General features: G+C 40.9%; 1 protein-coding gene across 4 annotated transcripts; it reads right to left on the bottom strand.

Moving 5' to 3' along the window:
• Window positions 1–3,340: 3,340 nt before the first annotated feature.
• On the bottom strand, window positions 3,341–14,821 carry LOC122980621 (myocardial zonula adherens protein). 4 transcript variants are annotated; one of them, XM_044348786.1, is made up of 14 exons: window positions 14,377–14,821; window positions 13,553–13,627; window positions 10,298–10,390; window positions 9,073–9,237; window positions 8,827–8,919; window positions 8,599–8,712; window positions 8,343–8,495; window positions 7,569–7,694; window positions 7,187–7,315; window positions 6,484–6,578; window positions 6,055–6,160; window positions 4,390–4,473; window positions 4,036–4,100; window positions 3,341–3,933 (listed from the first exon to the last, which is right to left on the bottom strand). In XM_044348786.1, the coding sequence occupies exons 1-14, from the start codon at window positions 14,446–14,448 to the stop codon at window positions 3,426–3,428; spliced, it is 1,878 nt and encodes a 625-aa protein (XP_044204721.1). In that variant the 5' UTR covers window positions 14,449–14,821; the 3' UTR covers window positions 3,341–3,425. The 4 variants fall into 4 exon arrangements, with proteins under 4 accessions (XP_044204721.1, XP_044204732.1, XP_044204743.1 ...); XM_044348797.1 differs by having other exon boundaries at window positions 3,341–3,714; window positions 4,036–4,145; window positions 14,377–14,815; XM_044348808.1 differs by having other exon boundaries at window positions 3,341–3,711; window positions 4,036–4,145; window positions 14,377–14,815.
• Between the last annotated feature and the right edge of the window lie 3,248 nt (window positions 14,822–18,069).

The following is an 18,069-nucleotide window of genomic DNA, read 5'->3' as shown; positions in this document are numbered from 1 at the left end:
AATCAGACACGTGAAATGTCGCTCCAGCGCCCCCCAGTGTTCAGGACAGTATGTGCAAGTGCAACTCTCCAATGAAGATGTGTTGCTGCCCTCTGCAGGTCAAATGTAGTCATCAACACCAAAAAGGAGTTTCAAAGAGCAGTCTGTTAAGCCTCTGACAGTTTTCTCTGTATACGATGTTTCTCTCTTCTCTGTGTTATGTCTCAACAGGCTTCATCATCTCTGATTTTCCACAGCTGCATTTCCGAGCCGGATGTTTCCCAGCCAGTGCCGTGCCAGCCCACACAGCTCATCGAACAATGACCCAGCCAGCGTCAACCAAGAGGTTACAGCTGTGTCCTTTCTGTCCCTTCTCAGGGTTCAAAGTCTGTTCAACTGTTCAGCTGTGTCTTTACTGTTGGAAGAAAACCTCAGTTGACTTTCTCTAATTGTTTTTCCACAAGTTATTATTTGTTTTTTATGTATTATGCTGCAAGTTTTTCTTTTTCAATGCATGTATTATGCATTTATGTCCTGTGTACTTATTCAGATCATATCAGGCACTAAAACATTTGTGGCTTTTTTACATTTAGTAATTTTCTATGCATTTACTCCTAAGAACTAGTAGGAATATGTTTATCATACAGCTTAACAGCTTGTAGAGATTTCTTTTTAAAATACTATACAATAGTGCACTTAGTTGTACCATCTGATTAGATGTACTTTACTAAGAGTAATATTATATCATTGACACATCTGTAACTCTGTGTTTTGCTATATGTGCATTCACAGTTTTACTCTTTCATATTAAACACATCTTGAAGTTGAAAGGTTTTTTGTAATTTACAAATTTTAGTCACTCAGCATGTAAAACCATTTCTTACCCCACTTGGAATCACTCTATCTTGCACAGCTTATAAATGTATTTATTTACTTACTGATTTTACTGCTTACTAAAGCTATCACAGCTATTATTGATAGCTATAAGCTATCAAGAATTCATTTAGGTTCAGCTGAATGAATTTTTCTTTGTGAAGTGTGTATGCATAATTTAAATGCCTACAAATACACACTGAACTATCTGCATACTATATAGAACAGAGTTTCCCAAACAAACAAACAGTGCAAAAGTTTTAGGCACTTAAGATGTTTAGATTCTTATTCATTATGCAACACCATCAAATTTATTCTGCGTCATGACAATAACTCCGAACATACAGCCGGGGTCATAATGAACAATCTTCAGCATCTGGGATTACATGAAGAGGCAGAAGCAACTGAGACGCGTAAGTCCACAAGTTCTCCAGGTGCTTCTAACAACCTACCTGCCAAATACCTTGAAAAACTGTGTGCAGATGTATAGAGGAGAAATTGAGCTGTTTAAAGGCAAAGCATGCTCACAGAAAATATTGATTTGATTTATATTTGTTCTGTTTACTGAAGTTTGTATGAAGTTAACTTTTAAATAAAAACTATTATTGCCATTATTTTTAAAGCATCCTCACTTTAGTTTTAGTGCCTAAAACTTCTGCATAGTGCTGTGTTAGTCTGGAGGTCAGTGTTTATGCATTTGATTGTGCATGACATTATGTAAATGTGTGAAATGTAATCATTAGAAAGGGAAGGAACACAAACCAGAGAGTATAGAGTGATCTACTGTTATCATCAATGAACAATGAAGGAAGTCATATATAGTATATATATATATATAATATATATATATTTGTATGCTTCAGGGTTAAGTAAATTTATGAGGCTTTATATACGTGTGAGGGTTCATTGACACAATCAAGATGTCTGGTTACTTATTGAACAATATTATCTTTATTATTCAAACATATGCTGGCCTCTTATCAATAGTTTCAGTATGATATGTATCATTTAGGAAAAGGCACATTATAAAGCTTTATCTCTTTCACACAGTTCTGGCAGTGCAGACAACAGCTGGATAATACTTGTGCCTTTGGCTCAGGAATGGCAGTCACCGTAGTGAGGTCATTACACTTAAAGTGATTTAATAGTTTTATCATTAGCATAGAAATTTACTTTATAACATACCCTGTTGCCAATTTTGAGATATTCATTATTCATTCCCGCCACCAAAATCAGACAGTAGACTGTTCACAAAGGCACACAATATGTTAATAAATATTTTGTACATAATGTGACAATAACAAAATAATATTCATTTAATTTGTACAGAACTGATACAAAATGATAGGAAAATACACACATAAACCATGTCGACCTTCATACAGGTTTTAATGCTCATATCTTAGTGAGCAAAATAAGTGGGCTACATTTACTGTAAACAAAACAAATATATAATCCTTTAGCACATTATATACAAAATATGTTTACAGAGCATTAGATTGTTTACACGCTACAGTATGCAACATTGTATTATCATTAATAGTGCTATGTGCAAACATAAGCTGAAAATCTACATGACTTTTAACATCACCAACCAGATTCATTTTTTTCACCATATGTGATAGAGAAGTGACCATTAGCCTCTGCATGTAGCAACTTAAGACTTAAAAAAAATCTCATCTGCGTCACATATGGTGATTTTTAAAATGATAATTGGCAGTGGAAATAAGACCAAAGAGAGGAATTTGCTTTCGTGCTGAGGGTTAGCTGAGAAGATGAATACCACTTTAATAGTTGTACAGCAAATATGAAGCTGCAGCCAATAGCCGGTTGGCTTAGCACAAAGACTGGAAACAGACTGGAAACTGGAAAGAGCTAGTCCAGCTCTGTTCAAAGGTACAAAAAACGCCTATCAACACTTCTGAAGGACACTATTTAATATCTTATATCTTGTTTGTTTTGTTTGTACAAAACTGAAGTGTAAATGGGGTCATGAGCTGAATTTTCTTGACTGGGAGCAGTTGCCAACCAACCAGCAGAGAGACTCCAGTCTAGCCTGGCTCTGTATAAAAACTTACCAGCACATTTAAAGCTCACTAATTAACATGTTATATCTTGTTTGTTTAATTTGTACAACAAACAAACTGTAAAATTACACACTGTGATGTTACAAGGGATATTTGCCAGGCTATTTTGGCCATGAGCAGTCAGTGTAGAGTGGTATTGATCTTATTTAAAGGACCAGTGTGTAAGATTTAGCGGCACCTAGCGGTGAGGTTGCAACCAACTGAATACCCCTCCCCCTCCCTTTCAAAGTGTTAAGAAGATCCAATGTTGGCCGCAAAACCTGCAAAAAACACAAAAGGCCCTCTTTAGATCCAGTGTTTGGTTTGTCCATTCTGAGCTACTGTAGAAACATGGCAGGCTCCATGGAAGAGGACTTATTAATATTAGCTTCCATTTCTGCCAAGTCCGTCCTGCTAGATGTCACTAAATTCTACACACTGTACCTTTAACACACTTAGCAAGAAAACAAACAGATTTCCAAAAATGTTAAAACAATTCCTGTCACATCACTCTATATTCATCTTTGCCGTTAGTTCCATCAGTTTCATGAACGGTGTATAAACTTGAGGTGGTCTTGACCTTGCTTGAGAAGAGGACAGGGGTGAAGAGGATTCTTCTGGAGTTGAGCGTAAATCTGTGTTTGTTCCGGCATCAACCTCGTGTCTGCTGCTCACAGGAGGTTCAGATTCAGACAGATGGTTGTAGGAGAACGATCCACTCGGTACTGAGGGGCTGGACTGCAGGTAGCGGCTGTACTCAAGAGGAGTGTATCGAAGTAAACTGGACTCCAGCCTGCTGGGTGGAGGATTTGTAGGCTTGAACGTCCTTGGCTGTGTTGGCAAGGTTAGGTAGAGGGATGGATGTTGAATGGGAGATGTGGGGGGTGAAAGTTGTGTGGGTGGTGAAGGTTGAAAGGGTGATGAAGGTTGCACGGGTGGTGGGTGTTGTATGGGATGGAGATGAGATGATTCACACTGAACAGGAGGTTCAACATCATGCCTTTTTGCTTCACCTCTGTGGATGCATAGTCATACATCAGAGTGAGAAGCCACCTCCAAATGAAGCAGCAAACACACCTTATTCTACTAAGCATGTTTCCTCAACTTTGCCTCTTACCTGTGGAGTAGATCGCAGCCTACTCCTATCTCCCTGGTTTCCAAAACCTCTTGTGGCCTATTACTCTGTGTAGACATAAAATACTTCAGCTTGTCTTCTAATTCATTATTCTAGGAAAAGGAAAAGAGGAAACAACGCTGTCAGGTCAGATTCATGCAAAAGACTGTAGTCACTTCAAATGTGAAAGTGACTCGATAGGTGCAGTGACTTAAGGAAATCACACAGACATTGCTGAAAGTTCAGGATATCCAGCGCTCCGCAGCCCAGGAAATCATCTGTAGCCATGCAGTAGATTGCAACACCACACCATAAACAAAACACGCAGCAAACAAACACAGTGAACTGTTGTCTTACCTCACACTCCACTATCGCAATTCTGTCCAGAAGCTCCGAGATGAACATATCCTTCTGAGCAACTTGAGCCCGAAGTGTTTCAACCTTCACAATTTCAAGAAGACAACATTTATTAGCAAACAGATATTATGTGTTTCTCTTCTCAGATTATTCAATTGTGATCTTATATAGATTGTTGGCATCAATGCTTTATTTTACACATCTGTAATTTCCCAATAATTTACTTGGAAGTTTCCTGGAAAGAACTATCGTATCTAATTATGGGGAAACTAGGAATGGAAAGAAAAGCTCAATTTAAACCCAAGTTACAAGTTATTTTTAGAAACTTGTATGCTTTCTTTTAGACAAATTTCATATTTTGGCATGTTCAAGTGAGCTGCTGTGCACTGACTGAAATATTTTCTATATTTCACCAGCAGTGTACTGGAATTGTACTAATTGCACTGTAAAAACACTGTAAACACAGTGAACACTGTCTTTACAGTTTTCCATACTGTATATACTGCACAGTATACTGTCAGTTTACAAAGCTCTTTTCATGAATCGTCTTGGAAATTATTCAGAAATTACGGACTGTTACGGCCCAGAGGTTGTTTAGTGACATTTTCTGTGCATTTGTATATTGTGTGCTTTAACCCCCTGTGTGTGCTTGTGGATTTCTTTCTCTCTGATGAACCTGCTGTGGCAGCTCTGTGTAACGGGCTTCAGGAGAGTTTCTCTGACTGGCTGAGTAAATGATTGTGTGATTGAGAGCTGATTGGTTCCAGCCTAAAAGATAATGGTTTAAAGGCCAACTTCCCCCAGCTCCTGCAGGTTCTCCTCTCTCCACCTCCAACCAGCCAGCCAACATGTTCTTGTGCTGAATATTGTAAATAGCTCTGCAAGTATATAGCCTAGGTTGCGTAGGGGGGGGGGGGGGGGGGGTAGCATTTTTGTTTAATCTCTTTCCTCCTGTTTTGCTAAGTTAGTTCGGTCAGTAATTTGTATTTTTGTTTCTTTTTGTTTGAGTAGGTGATTTCACTTTGTTTAGCTTTAGTTCCCTTTTGTTTGTTGTTATGCTGCTAACCCACCCTGAAGCCAAAAGTATGAAATAAACATTTAAATTCCTTGTTGCTGGTGGTTCTTGGGAGCTGTTGAGAGGGGAGTCTCATTTTCATGTTGTGCCAGGGTTTCCATCAGAGTGGGTCATAACATGGACCCATTAAAAAAAGATTTTATGCAGCAGAATTAACTTTACTGAAAGACCAAGGTGAGCTATGAACTTACAAAAGGCCATTTAAGACTCTAATAATATGGGGGTTTTTTTAGATTTTTTTTGGCATTTAGCCTCTGTTAGATATACAGTAGGTCACGGTAGAGATACAGACAGGAAATGGTGAGGGAGAGAGAAAGGGTTTGGCTCACAGTGAAGACCCACCGCTGGAATCCAACCAGAGACGTTGCGATCACAGAATATGGTGGTGTGTGTCTTAACCACTAATGGCCAAGAGGACGCCCCACCCTTTATGCACACTGGGTCAGATTAGGTTTTAAGTACCTTCTGTGCACTGAATTCATACGTGTGACGTATGTATGTATTTAATCCTCACCCATTATCAAAACACAAAGATGAACAGGAAACCTAAATGCATGCAACTCACACAGAGATAAATAAACTCTCCTCACCTCCTCAATCATTCCTTTGACTTTCCTTTGCTGGCAGAACACCATATCGTTCAAGTGCTTGATTCTCTCACGGAGATCCACAGCTTCACCTTGCAGCTCTTTGGACCTAAAGATGACCAGCGACCAGTTATCCTCACAAATAAACTCATTACTCTGGTGTCTGTGCTGCACCTCCACCGAAACAGGCGTGAAACTGTATTCTTCAGCTTGGAAATTAATTATAGGCAAAACAATCTTAAGTCAAGATACACTTATAAGCTTTTTTTCCATAGCTTTCCACTTGTTCAGCTCACAAGAAAACTTAAGATTCAGCTGAGCAAACTCCATCCACTCATTAAGAGAGTGTGATATGGTTGAAATTTCAGGAAAAAGCTAGTAAGTGGACCTTTATTAGGGATTGTTTTGTCAAACTTGACATTCATTTTCTACCTTTTGGCTACAGTTGAATCAGTCGTGTCTGTCAGCTCCATCAAACGGAGACGCTGTTCACATTCTTGCAGTTTCCTTTGAAGTTGAGTCTTCTCCTATTGAATGATTTCAAGGTGGTTATTATGTAAAGGTAATGTAAAGGTGGCTATATTTTGTTATGCAATGTCAAAGGATGGGCTCACATTTTTCATGTCCATCTTACTACAACACTCACACGCCCATAAGTTCAATAAAATAGTTAAGCCCAAAGAGATCCCTCCCTAACGTGGTGTCAATGTAAGTGATGGTGAACAAAATCCACAGCCCTCATTCGGTGCAAAAATGCATTCTTATGTTACTGTAACTTGATATGAGGCTTCAACAGTCTTGAATTTTACAATGAAGCGGGTATCGTACAAAGTGTTTTTAGCATTTCATACTAAAAGGACTGTAACTCTGAAAGATACCCGTTTGATTCCACTAATTCCCACTACTGAAATCTCATATTGGCTTCAGCAGAACTTTTAAATGCATTCATGCACAAACTGAGGACTGACGATTTTGTGCCACATTGGCTACAATGGATTGTGTTTGTTTGAAGTGGATCTCTTTGTGGTGGAGGAATGATTACAGCAACCAAACATGGTTTCAATCTACATAATGGAATGTAAATACTGTTTTAAGATTTTAAAAATGCGAACTTCTCATTTAAAAATTGCCTTACCTTCCCCATACATTCCAGTAGACGCTCAAGTTCACTGATCCTCTGATCTCTCTCAGAAATCTTGGCCTCTGCGGTCCTGATATTCCTCTCTGCTTCTTCCAGTCGCCTGATGTACTCATCCAGTTGGGCCTGTGTAAGTAAAAATACACTTTGGCTCAGATATAGAACTTATTTCTAAAACTGCTCATTAAATGACCCAATTTTTGTAATTATCATTTCTGGCATTCTTTAGATGACACTGCATTACAATACCTGTAAAATGTCTTAAAATCAAAAATTGTCACACATCTGCCTTGTTCTCGTGACATGTATTATTGGCTTTGAAACTATATATCATGTACCATGGTGACAGTTAATGAACAAAGAGGTAAAGAATGCAGACCTGTAGGTTTTCAATTTCTTCCCTGTGTTTCCGTTGTTCCTCCAGCAGCTTTTCCTCATACTCCCTCTGTAGCGTCATCGAGAGCTCCTGCAGAGCCTGACTGTTGGCCTCCCGTGAAGACTCCACCTGGACAGTTCACAGCGCAGCAAAAATTATGACTCCGCTAAGCTGATTATACCATATTGACACTAGAGTAGAAGATGCAGGTGCAGCTGATGCATTTTTGTACTGCAGTAAGATCATTTACTATAGAATCTGCTGGATGAAAACACAGCGCTTTATCTATTATTCCTCATATTGTATTAAAAAGTATTGTCATTTTGTCTCTTATGGACAAAATAAGAGACAATACTCAGTTATACCCAGTTCTGATAAGTTCTCTGAACATTTTTGTGACTATTTTTGATGATCTCTACATATTTCACTGTAACCTACTGCAGAGATAAGAGAAAACGATCAGGTATAGTAGTTATATAATAGGGCACGTAAAATAGGTCATGACACACATGTAAAGAATAACTTTTGTATGTTAAGCCTTCTCTTTGTTCATACAATACTGCACAACTTGCCTGTATCCGTCTCTTACTGACTCATCAGATCATTGTGCAGCAGGCCATTTGAGTACCTACTTGTCACACCAGCTGGACCACTATCTCAGTGAATGTGTCAGATCAGGTACTCCCACAGTAATGTTTTGAAATCTGCAGATACATGTGGGTTTGTATGAATGAGTGTGTGTGTGTGCTTACACTGCATGAGTGAGTGTGTGTTTACCTGGAGTCTCAAAGTCTGGTTTTCAGCCTGCGCAGCGGCCAGCTCCCTCTCCCTGTCTCTGAGTTTCTCTTGTGTTTTCTCACAGGTGCTGCGCAAACTCTTTACCTCCTCCCTCATGTCCACTCTGTTCTGACAGTTCTCCAGAAGGGATTTCTGCAAAGGATACTTCTTTTACTCATAAATCCAACTCTTCCTGTAATAGCATTGAGCTGTGACAAGGAAGGTTTTCACACGTTCGGTGTCATTGATTTGTTACCTGCAGGCCGATGTTAGCGGATATAAGGGAGCTGTTCATCTGATCAAAGCTCTCCATGGCTGACGTCCTGATCTTCACCTCTGACTCAAGGCTCCTCCGATGTGAGTTGGCAGCCTGCAGAAGCACACAATCTGCATTTTCAGATTCATTCACAGCTTCACAGATTTGAGTTTGATGAGGGAGTTCTGATAATTCAGCCACATGGTATTACATACTGTAATCCTTTACCCTGATTTCCTGTGAAAGCTTCTGCATTGATTGCTGCATCCCTCCAAACTGCCCGTACATCCGCTCTCTCACCTTCTCCAGAGAATCTCTCACCTGTACACAGATACAGAGAACATAGAGAAATTATCTACACAGCAACCCATCCTGCACAACACAGGTGACATGATGTTAAGACATGGATGCATTACTGTAAACTGATGGTCCGGCTGCTTGTTTATCTCACATTTTGTTGTCGTCTCCACTCACCTCCCTGATGTACCTCATCTCATCGTGAAGGTGATTGACCGTCCACTCTCGTGCCATCACTTCCTGCTGTCTGTCCGAGCCCGTCCTCTGCACTATGCCATACACTTTGGGCCCATGATGCTGCAGCGAGGTCTCTGGCACCCCATTGGTCATGTCTCCTAGGTGCTGAGGGAGACAGGATCGCACTGGTCAGGTTTCTGTAGCCACCCTCCAACTGAGGCTGACTTAGTGATTGTGTTTGTGTATTTGTGTGCACGTTCACAAACACAGTTGTTCTTGACTATAGGTCTTTGTGTGTGAATTCGCTCCCTTGCATATGTGCACTTGATCAGGTATTTCCAGCACTACTGTTGCTGAGTACTGGAAACAGAAGGTTGGGAACTGATGGCTAAAAAAAGTGCAAGGTGCATTGGAGGTGTCATGTTTCTGCAACCTGGTACATGAGCTGCTGCCGTTCCTGCCTATTGTGCTTCCAACAGCCGGGCGCCCAATGAAAACAGATGCACACCAGCACAGGAGCAGAGCAGCACTTCAAACAATCCAAACCACAAAATAACAAATGACTGTTTAATCACAGGCACATATAAATAACAGAACTTCAACTTCAATTTCTATGAATATTTCAGATCTACAGCAAGAGGCAAATGTTTTGAGCCTGTTAATTATTTTCTTGATTAGTCAGTTAATCATTTGGACGATAAAATGTCAGAAAATAAAAAAATAAATCAAAATTCCTAAAGCCCAAAATGATTATAATGTCTAATGTAATTATTTAGTCCAACCTACAGCCTAAAACCTGAATATATATCCAGTTTACTTTCATAGAATACAAAAAAAATGGACTAAAAGTGGACTAACCAATTAATTGTCTAATAATTTCAGTTTTTTGGATATTTACAGTTTCCCATGATGCTGCACATCTTGTTGTCTCTGTTCTACATTTTCACATAACACAGACAATATTAAAACATTTTACCGAACCAGTGAGGATGAATCTACAGTATCGCTCTCTTCAAACTTACACAGACACACTTGAGATATGGAATTTGTTACAGTTGTCGACAAGCATCTGCTCATGTTGAATATCCATGAATACATTATTGATGACAGCCTGCGAGTGCACAGGAAGGTGTTATACAGAAGCATGTCAGTGACACACATGCTAAAGCAGCACATGTGTCGCAGTGTTATGCCTATTATTCATGTGGTAGATGTGGCTGTCTACCTGCTGAGGTGACTCCCTGCCAGCTGGCCTCTCTCTTTGGATCAGCCCATTCTTCTTCTTCCATATTTTTTTCGCATCTTTTTCTTCCTCAGTCTGCAGAGAAAAAAAAAAACACAACTCATATTTAAGCCGCTGCTGTGGATGATTTACTTCATTCCATGTGTGGACACCTCAAAAGTGTTCGAAATAAGTGTTATTATTTTGTGCCATCATTCCACAACACCAATACCTTCTAATTAGCAAAGTGTCTGTGGGAATAATGTGCTCTGGTCTCTCATTGTTCCTGGTTACATGTAGAAAATATGTTCTTACAATGACACCATGAATGCAAGCAAACAGACTAATTTCTTGTTTAAAAGATAGATAGATAAATAGACAGACAGACAGATAACATCTTTTAAAAGCTTCTGCTCAAACTAAACATTCATCCAGGACCTGTTGCTCAGAGAAAAAGGCGTCAGTCTCCACATCTAGCAGAGATAAGAGTGCGGAGGACTAGAACAAAGCCGCCAGTGTTGTCTTGTGGACAGGGCCGAGCCTCACATTTCTCCACCACTTAATCTACAGACGACATGCTGCTGAGAAATGGCGAAGGCCTGCTAACAGGCGGATATGAATTCCAGCAGAAGAGAGGGAGGAACAGCCAACTTTATGTTTAACAACACTGCAGACTGCTTCTCTGAGATCTCAGCATCACAATGCTCTCTTTGCCGAGCTTTGAATTTTACAATGCCTTTGTTTACCTGGTGAAGCTAAACCTGCAGCCATGTAATTTTGGTGGAAGGAACAGTGTGCAGAGCATACAAAGTTTCCTTTGTTTTGTTGCCATGAGGAGCTTGACCTGCTCACAGACGTCACCACCTTAACTACCTGAATTAATCAAACATGTAAAAGCTACTGAAAGAGGCCTCTTACATAATTAGTATAATTAATTATAAATTATAAGTAATTAATTACATATTAATAATTACATGTCAGTGCATTGTAAACATTTTCCTGTGTCACTTGTTCATAGCACATGAACTGACTGCTCTATCATATAACTGTATTGTGAAGGACTCAACTGATTGGAATTTGCTTCTTATTTCCAACACAAACATGAACATTGTCTTTAAAGTCACAGCACAAAGACCCTCTGATGTAGCTCATTGGGCTGAATAGAGTTCACTTTGAAGGGACTTTTGGCGACTATGGCAATGAAATCCAATGCTATAGGTGTAGAAACATTTATATGTAACCACTCTGTGTCTTAGTTGTGTGTGTGTGTGTGTCATGGTGCAGATGTATTACGTCTCATCTAGGTCATAGTCACTGGTTGGATTGTGTCCATATGGTGTCAGGTTGCAGGACACACCCTCTCTAATTTTATAGTAAATAACCACTTTAATCAACATTCCAACTGAAACCAAATATCTCTGAATATCTCTGGAAGAGGAAGTTTTAGTCATTTCCTTCCTCCTTGATTAACTTCACATCTTCCCTTTTTTCTTTTTCCATCACAAAAATTGCACAAAACGCACGTGTCCTAGCCCACATTTTAAATTCCCTCGAGAGATTGAACAACTTCAGTGGAAATTTGGCTAAAAAAAAGGACGCTTCTTGTGTCAATAAATGCAGTAAAAAAAAAAAAAATTGGACTGTTCAATCAAGCCTTATCAGCACTGTGTCCTTTCTTGACGTTGTGCAGGCATTTCAACTGAATGCTGCTGCAACAACAACAGAGTTACGTGTCACAGTTCAACTCTTCAAGTTGCTTTGACGTTATGTTTATCCACATTGTGCCGAAATATGTATCAGCTTGTTTTAGCACTTCAGTGTATTTACATAAGCTTGCACTGCTGCGCTGTTACATTTTATGAGAAATTCTAGTTGTCTTTTGTGCATCATTTTGTGCATATTTTATTTGGAAACTTTCTTTTTCTTCTTCTTAACTATTATTTAAAGTACTATTGTGACAGTTTGACTAAAGCAATGCATTTGTGTCGATCATCCCAGTGGTATATTAGGTAGGTTAAAGTATTTTTGCAGTGAGATTTTCTATTTTATTTTAAGTTTTTATGCATTATTTTTATTTAGTCTCAATATATCCCTCTAATATTTTTATAACACTCGAGGTTCTTGATCATCTATAAAAACTGATGTCATACAGTTTACTGGTCACTCTGCTGTTAGAGCTGCAGATTTCTGTCAGGGACAAATAAGCTGCACAGTTATGTCCTCACTAAACACACTCTGAAGTACATCGAGCACATATGTGTTACTCTGTGTGTATTAACTCTTGACCAGACTGTCCTCTGTCATCAGTCCCAGTAGTCACGGCCACGCCCTCCCAAGGGTAAGCACATTCAGAGATTACAGCAGCCTGCTATCAGTGGAGCGTGTTGATGTTTGAACACCATGCTCCCGGTGCCAAGGTTCATACGAAAATACACCGCCGTGCTTCTGTCAGGATCCTACTCAGTTAAAGAGACCAAAAACCTCCCCAGTGCCAACAAGGAGTAAAGTATCATACTCAGTTCTCACATTCACAACAGCCTCTGGACCACAGATCCTGAACACAAACAAAGACCAAGGCAGAGCCACCTACAGCAAACACCCACACAGCCTGCAGCGTGTACTCACAATCATAACTCACACGGTTACTATGTACAGAAACAGACCTGGTTACTGTAATAAGTGTAGTTCTGCAATTCAGTAAGCAAATGATACATTTTTATGAGCTATGTTTTGTTTAGTTATCAGTATTTGTGTTAGTATTGTTTCAACTAAACTCTTAGATGTCTCTGACAAAGTGGAGATACCAAATATACTGTCTGTTCAGCCAAAGCATGTCAAAAAAAACTGTTGTATGGAATATATTTCCACTACAGTCTGGGTTGAGCTTTGAAGTAAATGTGTAACAGCTGTGAATGCATTATCACACGCACACACCCTCCTGTCATGATTGTGTAACCGCTGCAGATGATAAAAAAGCCATAAATCTCAGTGGTTCCGCCTAAGAATTCGTATTCGTATATATGTTGAATCATCACATGTCACTATTTTTAAGAGTGACCGTGCATGTGTTGTTGTAGAGACACACACTGCTTAAGTTGGTTTGTTGAGACAAATTCAGGTCAACTTGAGGAAATTTGGTTCAGTTGAACTCTATTCATTAAATCTTTACCTAACTAAATGGGTCTGTCAGGCAAGACTTCCAGGCAGGATATACCATGGCTAATTGTAGAATTTGAATTAGGGAGATATACGACTTACTGTGTCTGCAGTTTTGGGCTCCTTGTTTCCATTATTTCCTGCATGGAGAGTTAACCTGAGGCGCCTGATCCCTCTCTGAGAAAAACAAACAGACAAAAAGCAAATTACTGATGTTATGCAAGCAAAACCACATTTTGCATTATAGTTGACATGAAAACATCACTGACCCTAAAGCACAGAAACTCACAGACCTTAACAGTCCACCCACATGTTTTTTTAAAGGCAATAGCAACAGAACAGTAAACAAAGTTTATGTAAATGCTCTGAAAGCTTGCTACAGATACCTCCGTCCTAAAGTTTACAACATAGTGGGTGCTTTGTTTGGTTGTCTACCAAGGAAATGTGTTGTCATATTTACTGTAGACATTGCAGTAATGTGTTCATTCATATCCCACACACAGTTCACTAAAATATAATGGGGTCTTTTTTCATTAGCAAACAATAGGAATAACTTAAAAGGCCAATTTAGAACAAAGGCCTGTTTTATCAGAGAGCTGTTTAAATAAACATGACAGTCCTGCCTCCTGCACACTCAGCTCCCATTACGTGCTCTTGTAAGTGAACACATCCTATAACAAACATGAACTTTCAGCAGATCTGGGAACAGAAAATGTTATCTGGGACATACGCACACTGAGAAAAGTGATTTCAATGCATACAGATGAGGAAAAAGTGGCTGCACAACTGAAGGCAAAAGGGACAAATAGAAGAGGCAGGAAAAAACACACCGGGATGTTTACAAAACACAGAGGAGACATGAGAGAGAGAAGTGGAGAGACAGAGGGAGAGTCTCAGTGTCCTGACTGTTCTCTGGGACTTCTTACCTCACTTGAAGACTCTGGAGAGTCCTCTGTTGTGGTGGTGGAAACAGTTCGTCCTGAACCGTAGCGAAGCATGTCTCCTCTTCTGTCCACTCCTCGGCTCTCTTCCTCTCCCTCTCTGTCTCCCCTCCTCCCACCCTTCCTCTCACTCTCCTTCCTGAGTTCTGCTCAAACTCTCAGAGCAACCATCTGCCCCCGGCCCCAGCCAGGGAAGAGGAGGGAAATTCCACTCCGTCAAGTGTGGTGGTGGTGGGAGTCCACAGGGTCCGAGGTTCCTCTCTCTGTCAGGGAATGACCAGGTGCAGACCGGTTCCACACTTCGACACAACTATGTCATTGTCTAATTCCAGCCTGACTGCTCCTAAATCCACCTGGCTGACAGGCTTGTCAGTTACTCAGCAACCACCAAGTCTCTCTCTCTCTGACTCTCTCTGTGTCTCTCTGTATTCCCATCAGACCTGTCAGGCCACATTTCACCTGCTTCCCTAGTCTGTGCCTCCTGCCCTGAGAGTAAGATATTCACAGGGCGGATCTTAACTTGGGCTGGGACAGGTGGGGCACTTTTTATCAATAGAGGTGGCAAATGGGAGGGGCAGGTAGCCTACTTACTTCTCATTTTGCAGTAAAGGAGTTTGATAATGATGATATCTTCCAGTTTTGGCTATATGAAATGTTTTTTAGTCTTAATAATGATCTAACAACTGCAGAATATTTATTCTACCACAATTTGCCTATTTTACTGTATTCATAAACAAAATATACCTTTAAATATATTTTCTTTCCTTTTGTCAAGAGCTTGGTCAACCACAGTGAGAAGAAGAAAAAAGCCCTTTTCAAATTAAAGAAAGCCAGAAACAGGTTTATACTAAAGAAACATGAGGTGACTTACTTTGTGCAGGAGTTGCTATAGCCAATAAATTATTGATACAGTTGATAGGGGATAGAAATGAAAAGGAAGACAGCACGACAAACATTACTTTTTAATGTCACTGTAACCTACTGCCACACAGCTTTACCTTCACACAATGAATTTATCCTCATCTGTTTTTACTGAACACACCAGCTTATCCTGTCAAATATCTTTAAGGAACAGACAGACAATCATCCTGATGGCCAGATCACATTCCTTGTATGAATGGCCTACAGTCACTCCCTTTTAATAGAAACTAGAGACTCAGAAGAATGGATACTTAAGTCACCTGGCAATACCTTGTTGAGCTGTACATTATATTTCAACAAAGATATACTGTTAGCTAATGTCAAAATATGAAAAGAAATCTCAAGAATAATATAATGGGTAATTTCTACAGGGCTTAGAAGTTAATTAGTAACCGAAAATCAAACAAATGGTGTTTCTTTACTGCCAGTCACTCTGTCCAAATCCAATGTCATGTGGAAGTCCTCTCTCATAAACATATGATATTCACTGACTGTATTTTTAGGGTTCAAACACCGAAAGGGTAGAATCCTATTGAGTTTGTGCCGGTTTATTATTATTATTTGTTTTATTGTGCCACGGCTCAAATTGCCATGAGCTGGAATGAGCAAGAGACATGAAACTTGGCCCAATAACTGGAAATAATATGCATGTGCTTCCCAGGAAATATGAGCCCAATCAGCCAGATGGTGGCGCTATAATTCACATTCTAAAACAAAAAAATTGAAAGGCCAGGACACCCACGCAATGAGTTCCATTGACTTGAAATTTGACACACATGTCCAGCTCAATGTGCTCAACAAAAAAGCCAACTGGACCATAAAAGTCTGTCATGATGGATTTTTTGCTTATTTGCATAAACTGAAGAGTAATGTGACATCTACTTTTTGGACTTAGACTGTATCACCACCAAATTTGGTTTACAGCCCAGAGGATGGCCATGACAGATGCCCATTGTGCCCTGGCATCGAACACCTGAGGCAGGCACTGACAGAGAATGCTTGCATTTATTGCAGCTGCATGCCGTTTGCAGAGATGACCACAAGGTTGGCCAGGTCTGACAGTCGCATCACTGAGGCTAGCTTACCTCCTTCAAGAATGCCTGCATTCAGCCCTCCTTCAGGTTCTAAGTGCCACAGGCGCAGACCCGTTGAGGTATGCTGAGACAGGTCTTTCCACAGTTAAGCAAGCAATTCAATTGTCCATCTCATGGCTTGGTCTGGATGCTGCCCCTGTAGAGGCAGCTCTGTGTAATGCCTTTTACAAGCACATCCCACAACCATCTGCCTTCAGAGTTCCACCATCTGAGCCCTACGTTGATGAACTTCAGAGGTGCTGGCCAGACCCCAAAGCATTCCTCCACCTACTGAGTGACTGCAGGGCCTTGGCTGCTATGAAGGATGCCGCCCAATATGGTCTAGACTTCTCTAATTGTATCTCCAGATGAAGCCCTTAGACTGATATAGCAGCTTGGATGGGACGTCTTGGAAACTCTTTTTCCCACCTTGTTCTAGCTCTATCGCAGACTCTCCAGACTGCCCAGGTTGACACGGTGCCAAGTGTGGCTTGCCCAGTCCCCCTTTTCAGAGGGGTGCAGGAAGACACTTCACATGCTGCCTGTCATTCCAGACCAGATGTTTGGGCCTGCAGCCCAACAGACCTTGGAGTGTAGTGCCCAAGTGAACAAAGTCAAGTAACAGTTTGCTGACTTACACCAGGCACCTTTGCCTAAACGAAGACACACCAGCACTCTTTGCCCTGCAGCCACCACTCAGAGTCCCTCAAAAGCCAGGTGCGCCTCTTTTCAGCAGGGCCACCTCCAACGGTCCCCCCACAGCCTGCCTTTCGGATTTCAATGGATAGGGCCCCCAAAAATGGGGCCGCTACCAACTGACCCCCCAAGCCACCCAAAGGTCATGGGAGTCATGCTTGACTCCCAAAATCCAGGTGCCAGCCATTTCTCCTCACAACATCTCAGGTGCTGGGAGGCCTTGATTTCGGACCCTTGAGTGTTATTCTTTTTTTTTCAGGGGACACAGTATCCAGTTCAGGCATCGACCCACAAAGTTCAATGATGTCAGAATGCCTGTTGTCAACAACCCTCTGAGGTCTCTGGCTCTCTGGTGGGAAACCTTGGTGCAGTATGGCAGCACTTTCTTCTCTGCAGGCCAGGGGCATGCAGATTCCCCCTTACGTGGATGACGGGCTGATATGTGCTCCGACCCAGGAGCAGGCAATCTGTGACACAACAACTCTTTTGACCCACAGGACCCAGCTGGGGCTCACTGTGAATTTTGAAAAGAGCTCTTTAGTTCCCAGTCAGTGAGTCATGTTCATCGGTGTTGCCCTCAACTCAGTGTTAATGAGAGCCTCTCCCTCCCTGCAGAGGGTGGGCAAAATCCTAAGCCTTGTCTCTTGTTTTCGGAGAGGCACAAGGATAACATATGGCCTGTTCCTCTGGCTGCTGGGCAAACTGAAAGCAGCAACAACAGTCATCCCTTTAGGCCCAGATAGCATAGCAGATGTGAGCCTGAAATGGCCCACATGTAAAATGGCAAATATGGCCAAAATGTCCCAAATCAAATGTGGGCCTTTTTTGGTAAAGACGAGGTGCTCTCAGGTATGTGTATTCTGAATGTGGGCCAGTTCTGATTTATCTCGTTTGTTCTTGGTTGACCTACCAATAACATACCATTCCACGCAGTATGTGGGCTGGATGAAAGTGCTGAAAGTGTTGGGTGTGGGCAGGATCTTGGCAA

The sequence above is a fragment of the Thunnus albacares genome, chromosome 1, assembly GCF_914725855.1.
Source record: "Thunnus albacares chromosome 1, fThuAlb1.1, whole genome shotgun sequence".
NCBI classification, from domain to species: Eukaryota; Metazoa; Chordata; class Actinopteri; order Scombriformes; family Scombridae; genus Thunnus; species Thunnus albacares.
The sequence above is the reverse complement of the archived record's forward strand: the minus strand, read 5'-3'. Positions and strand labels throughout refer to the sequence as shown.

Excerpts from the sequence above, each read along its gene's own strand:
- LOC122980621 (XM_044348776.1), bottom strand. The coding sequence starts at position 14,448 with ATGCTTCGCTACGGTTCAGGACGAACTGTTTCCACCACCACAACAGAG. Across the intron at positions 8,920-9,072 it reads AGATGAGGTACATCAGGGAG|GTGAGAGATTCTCTGGAGAA; the intron begins GTGAGTGGAGAC and ends ATCTGTGTACAG. Across the intron at positions 8,713-8,826 it reads AGCTTTCACAGGAAATCAGG|GCTGCCAACTCACATCGGAG; the intron begins GTAAAGGATTAC and ends GTGCTTCTGCAG.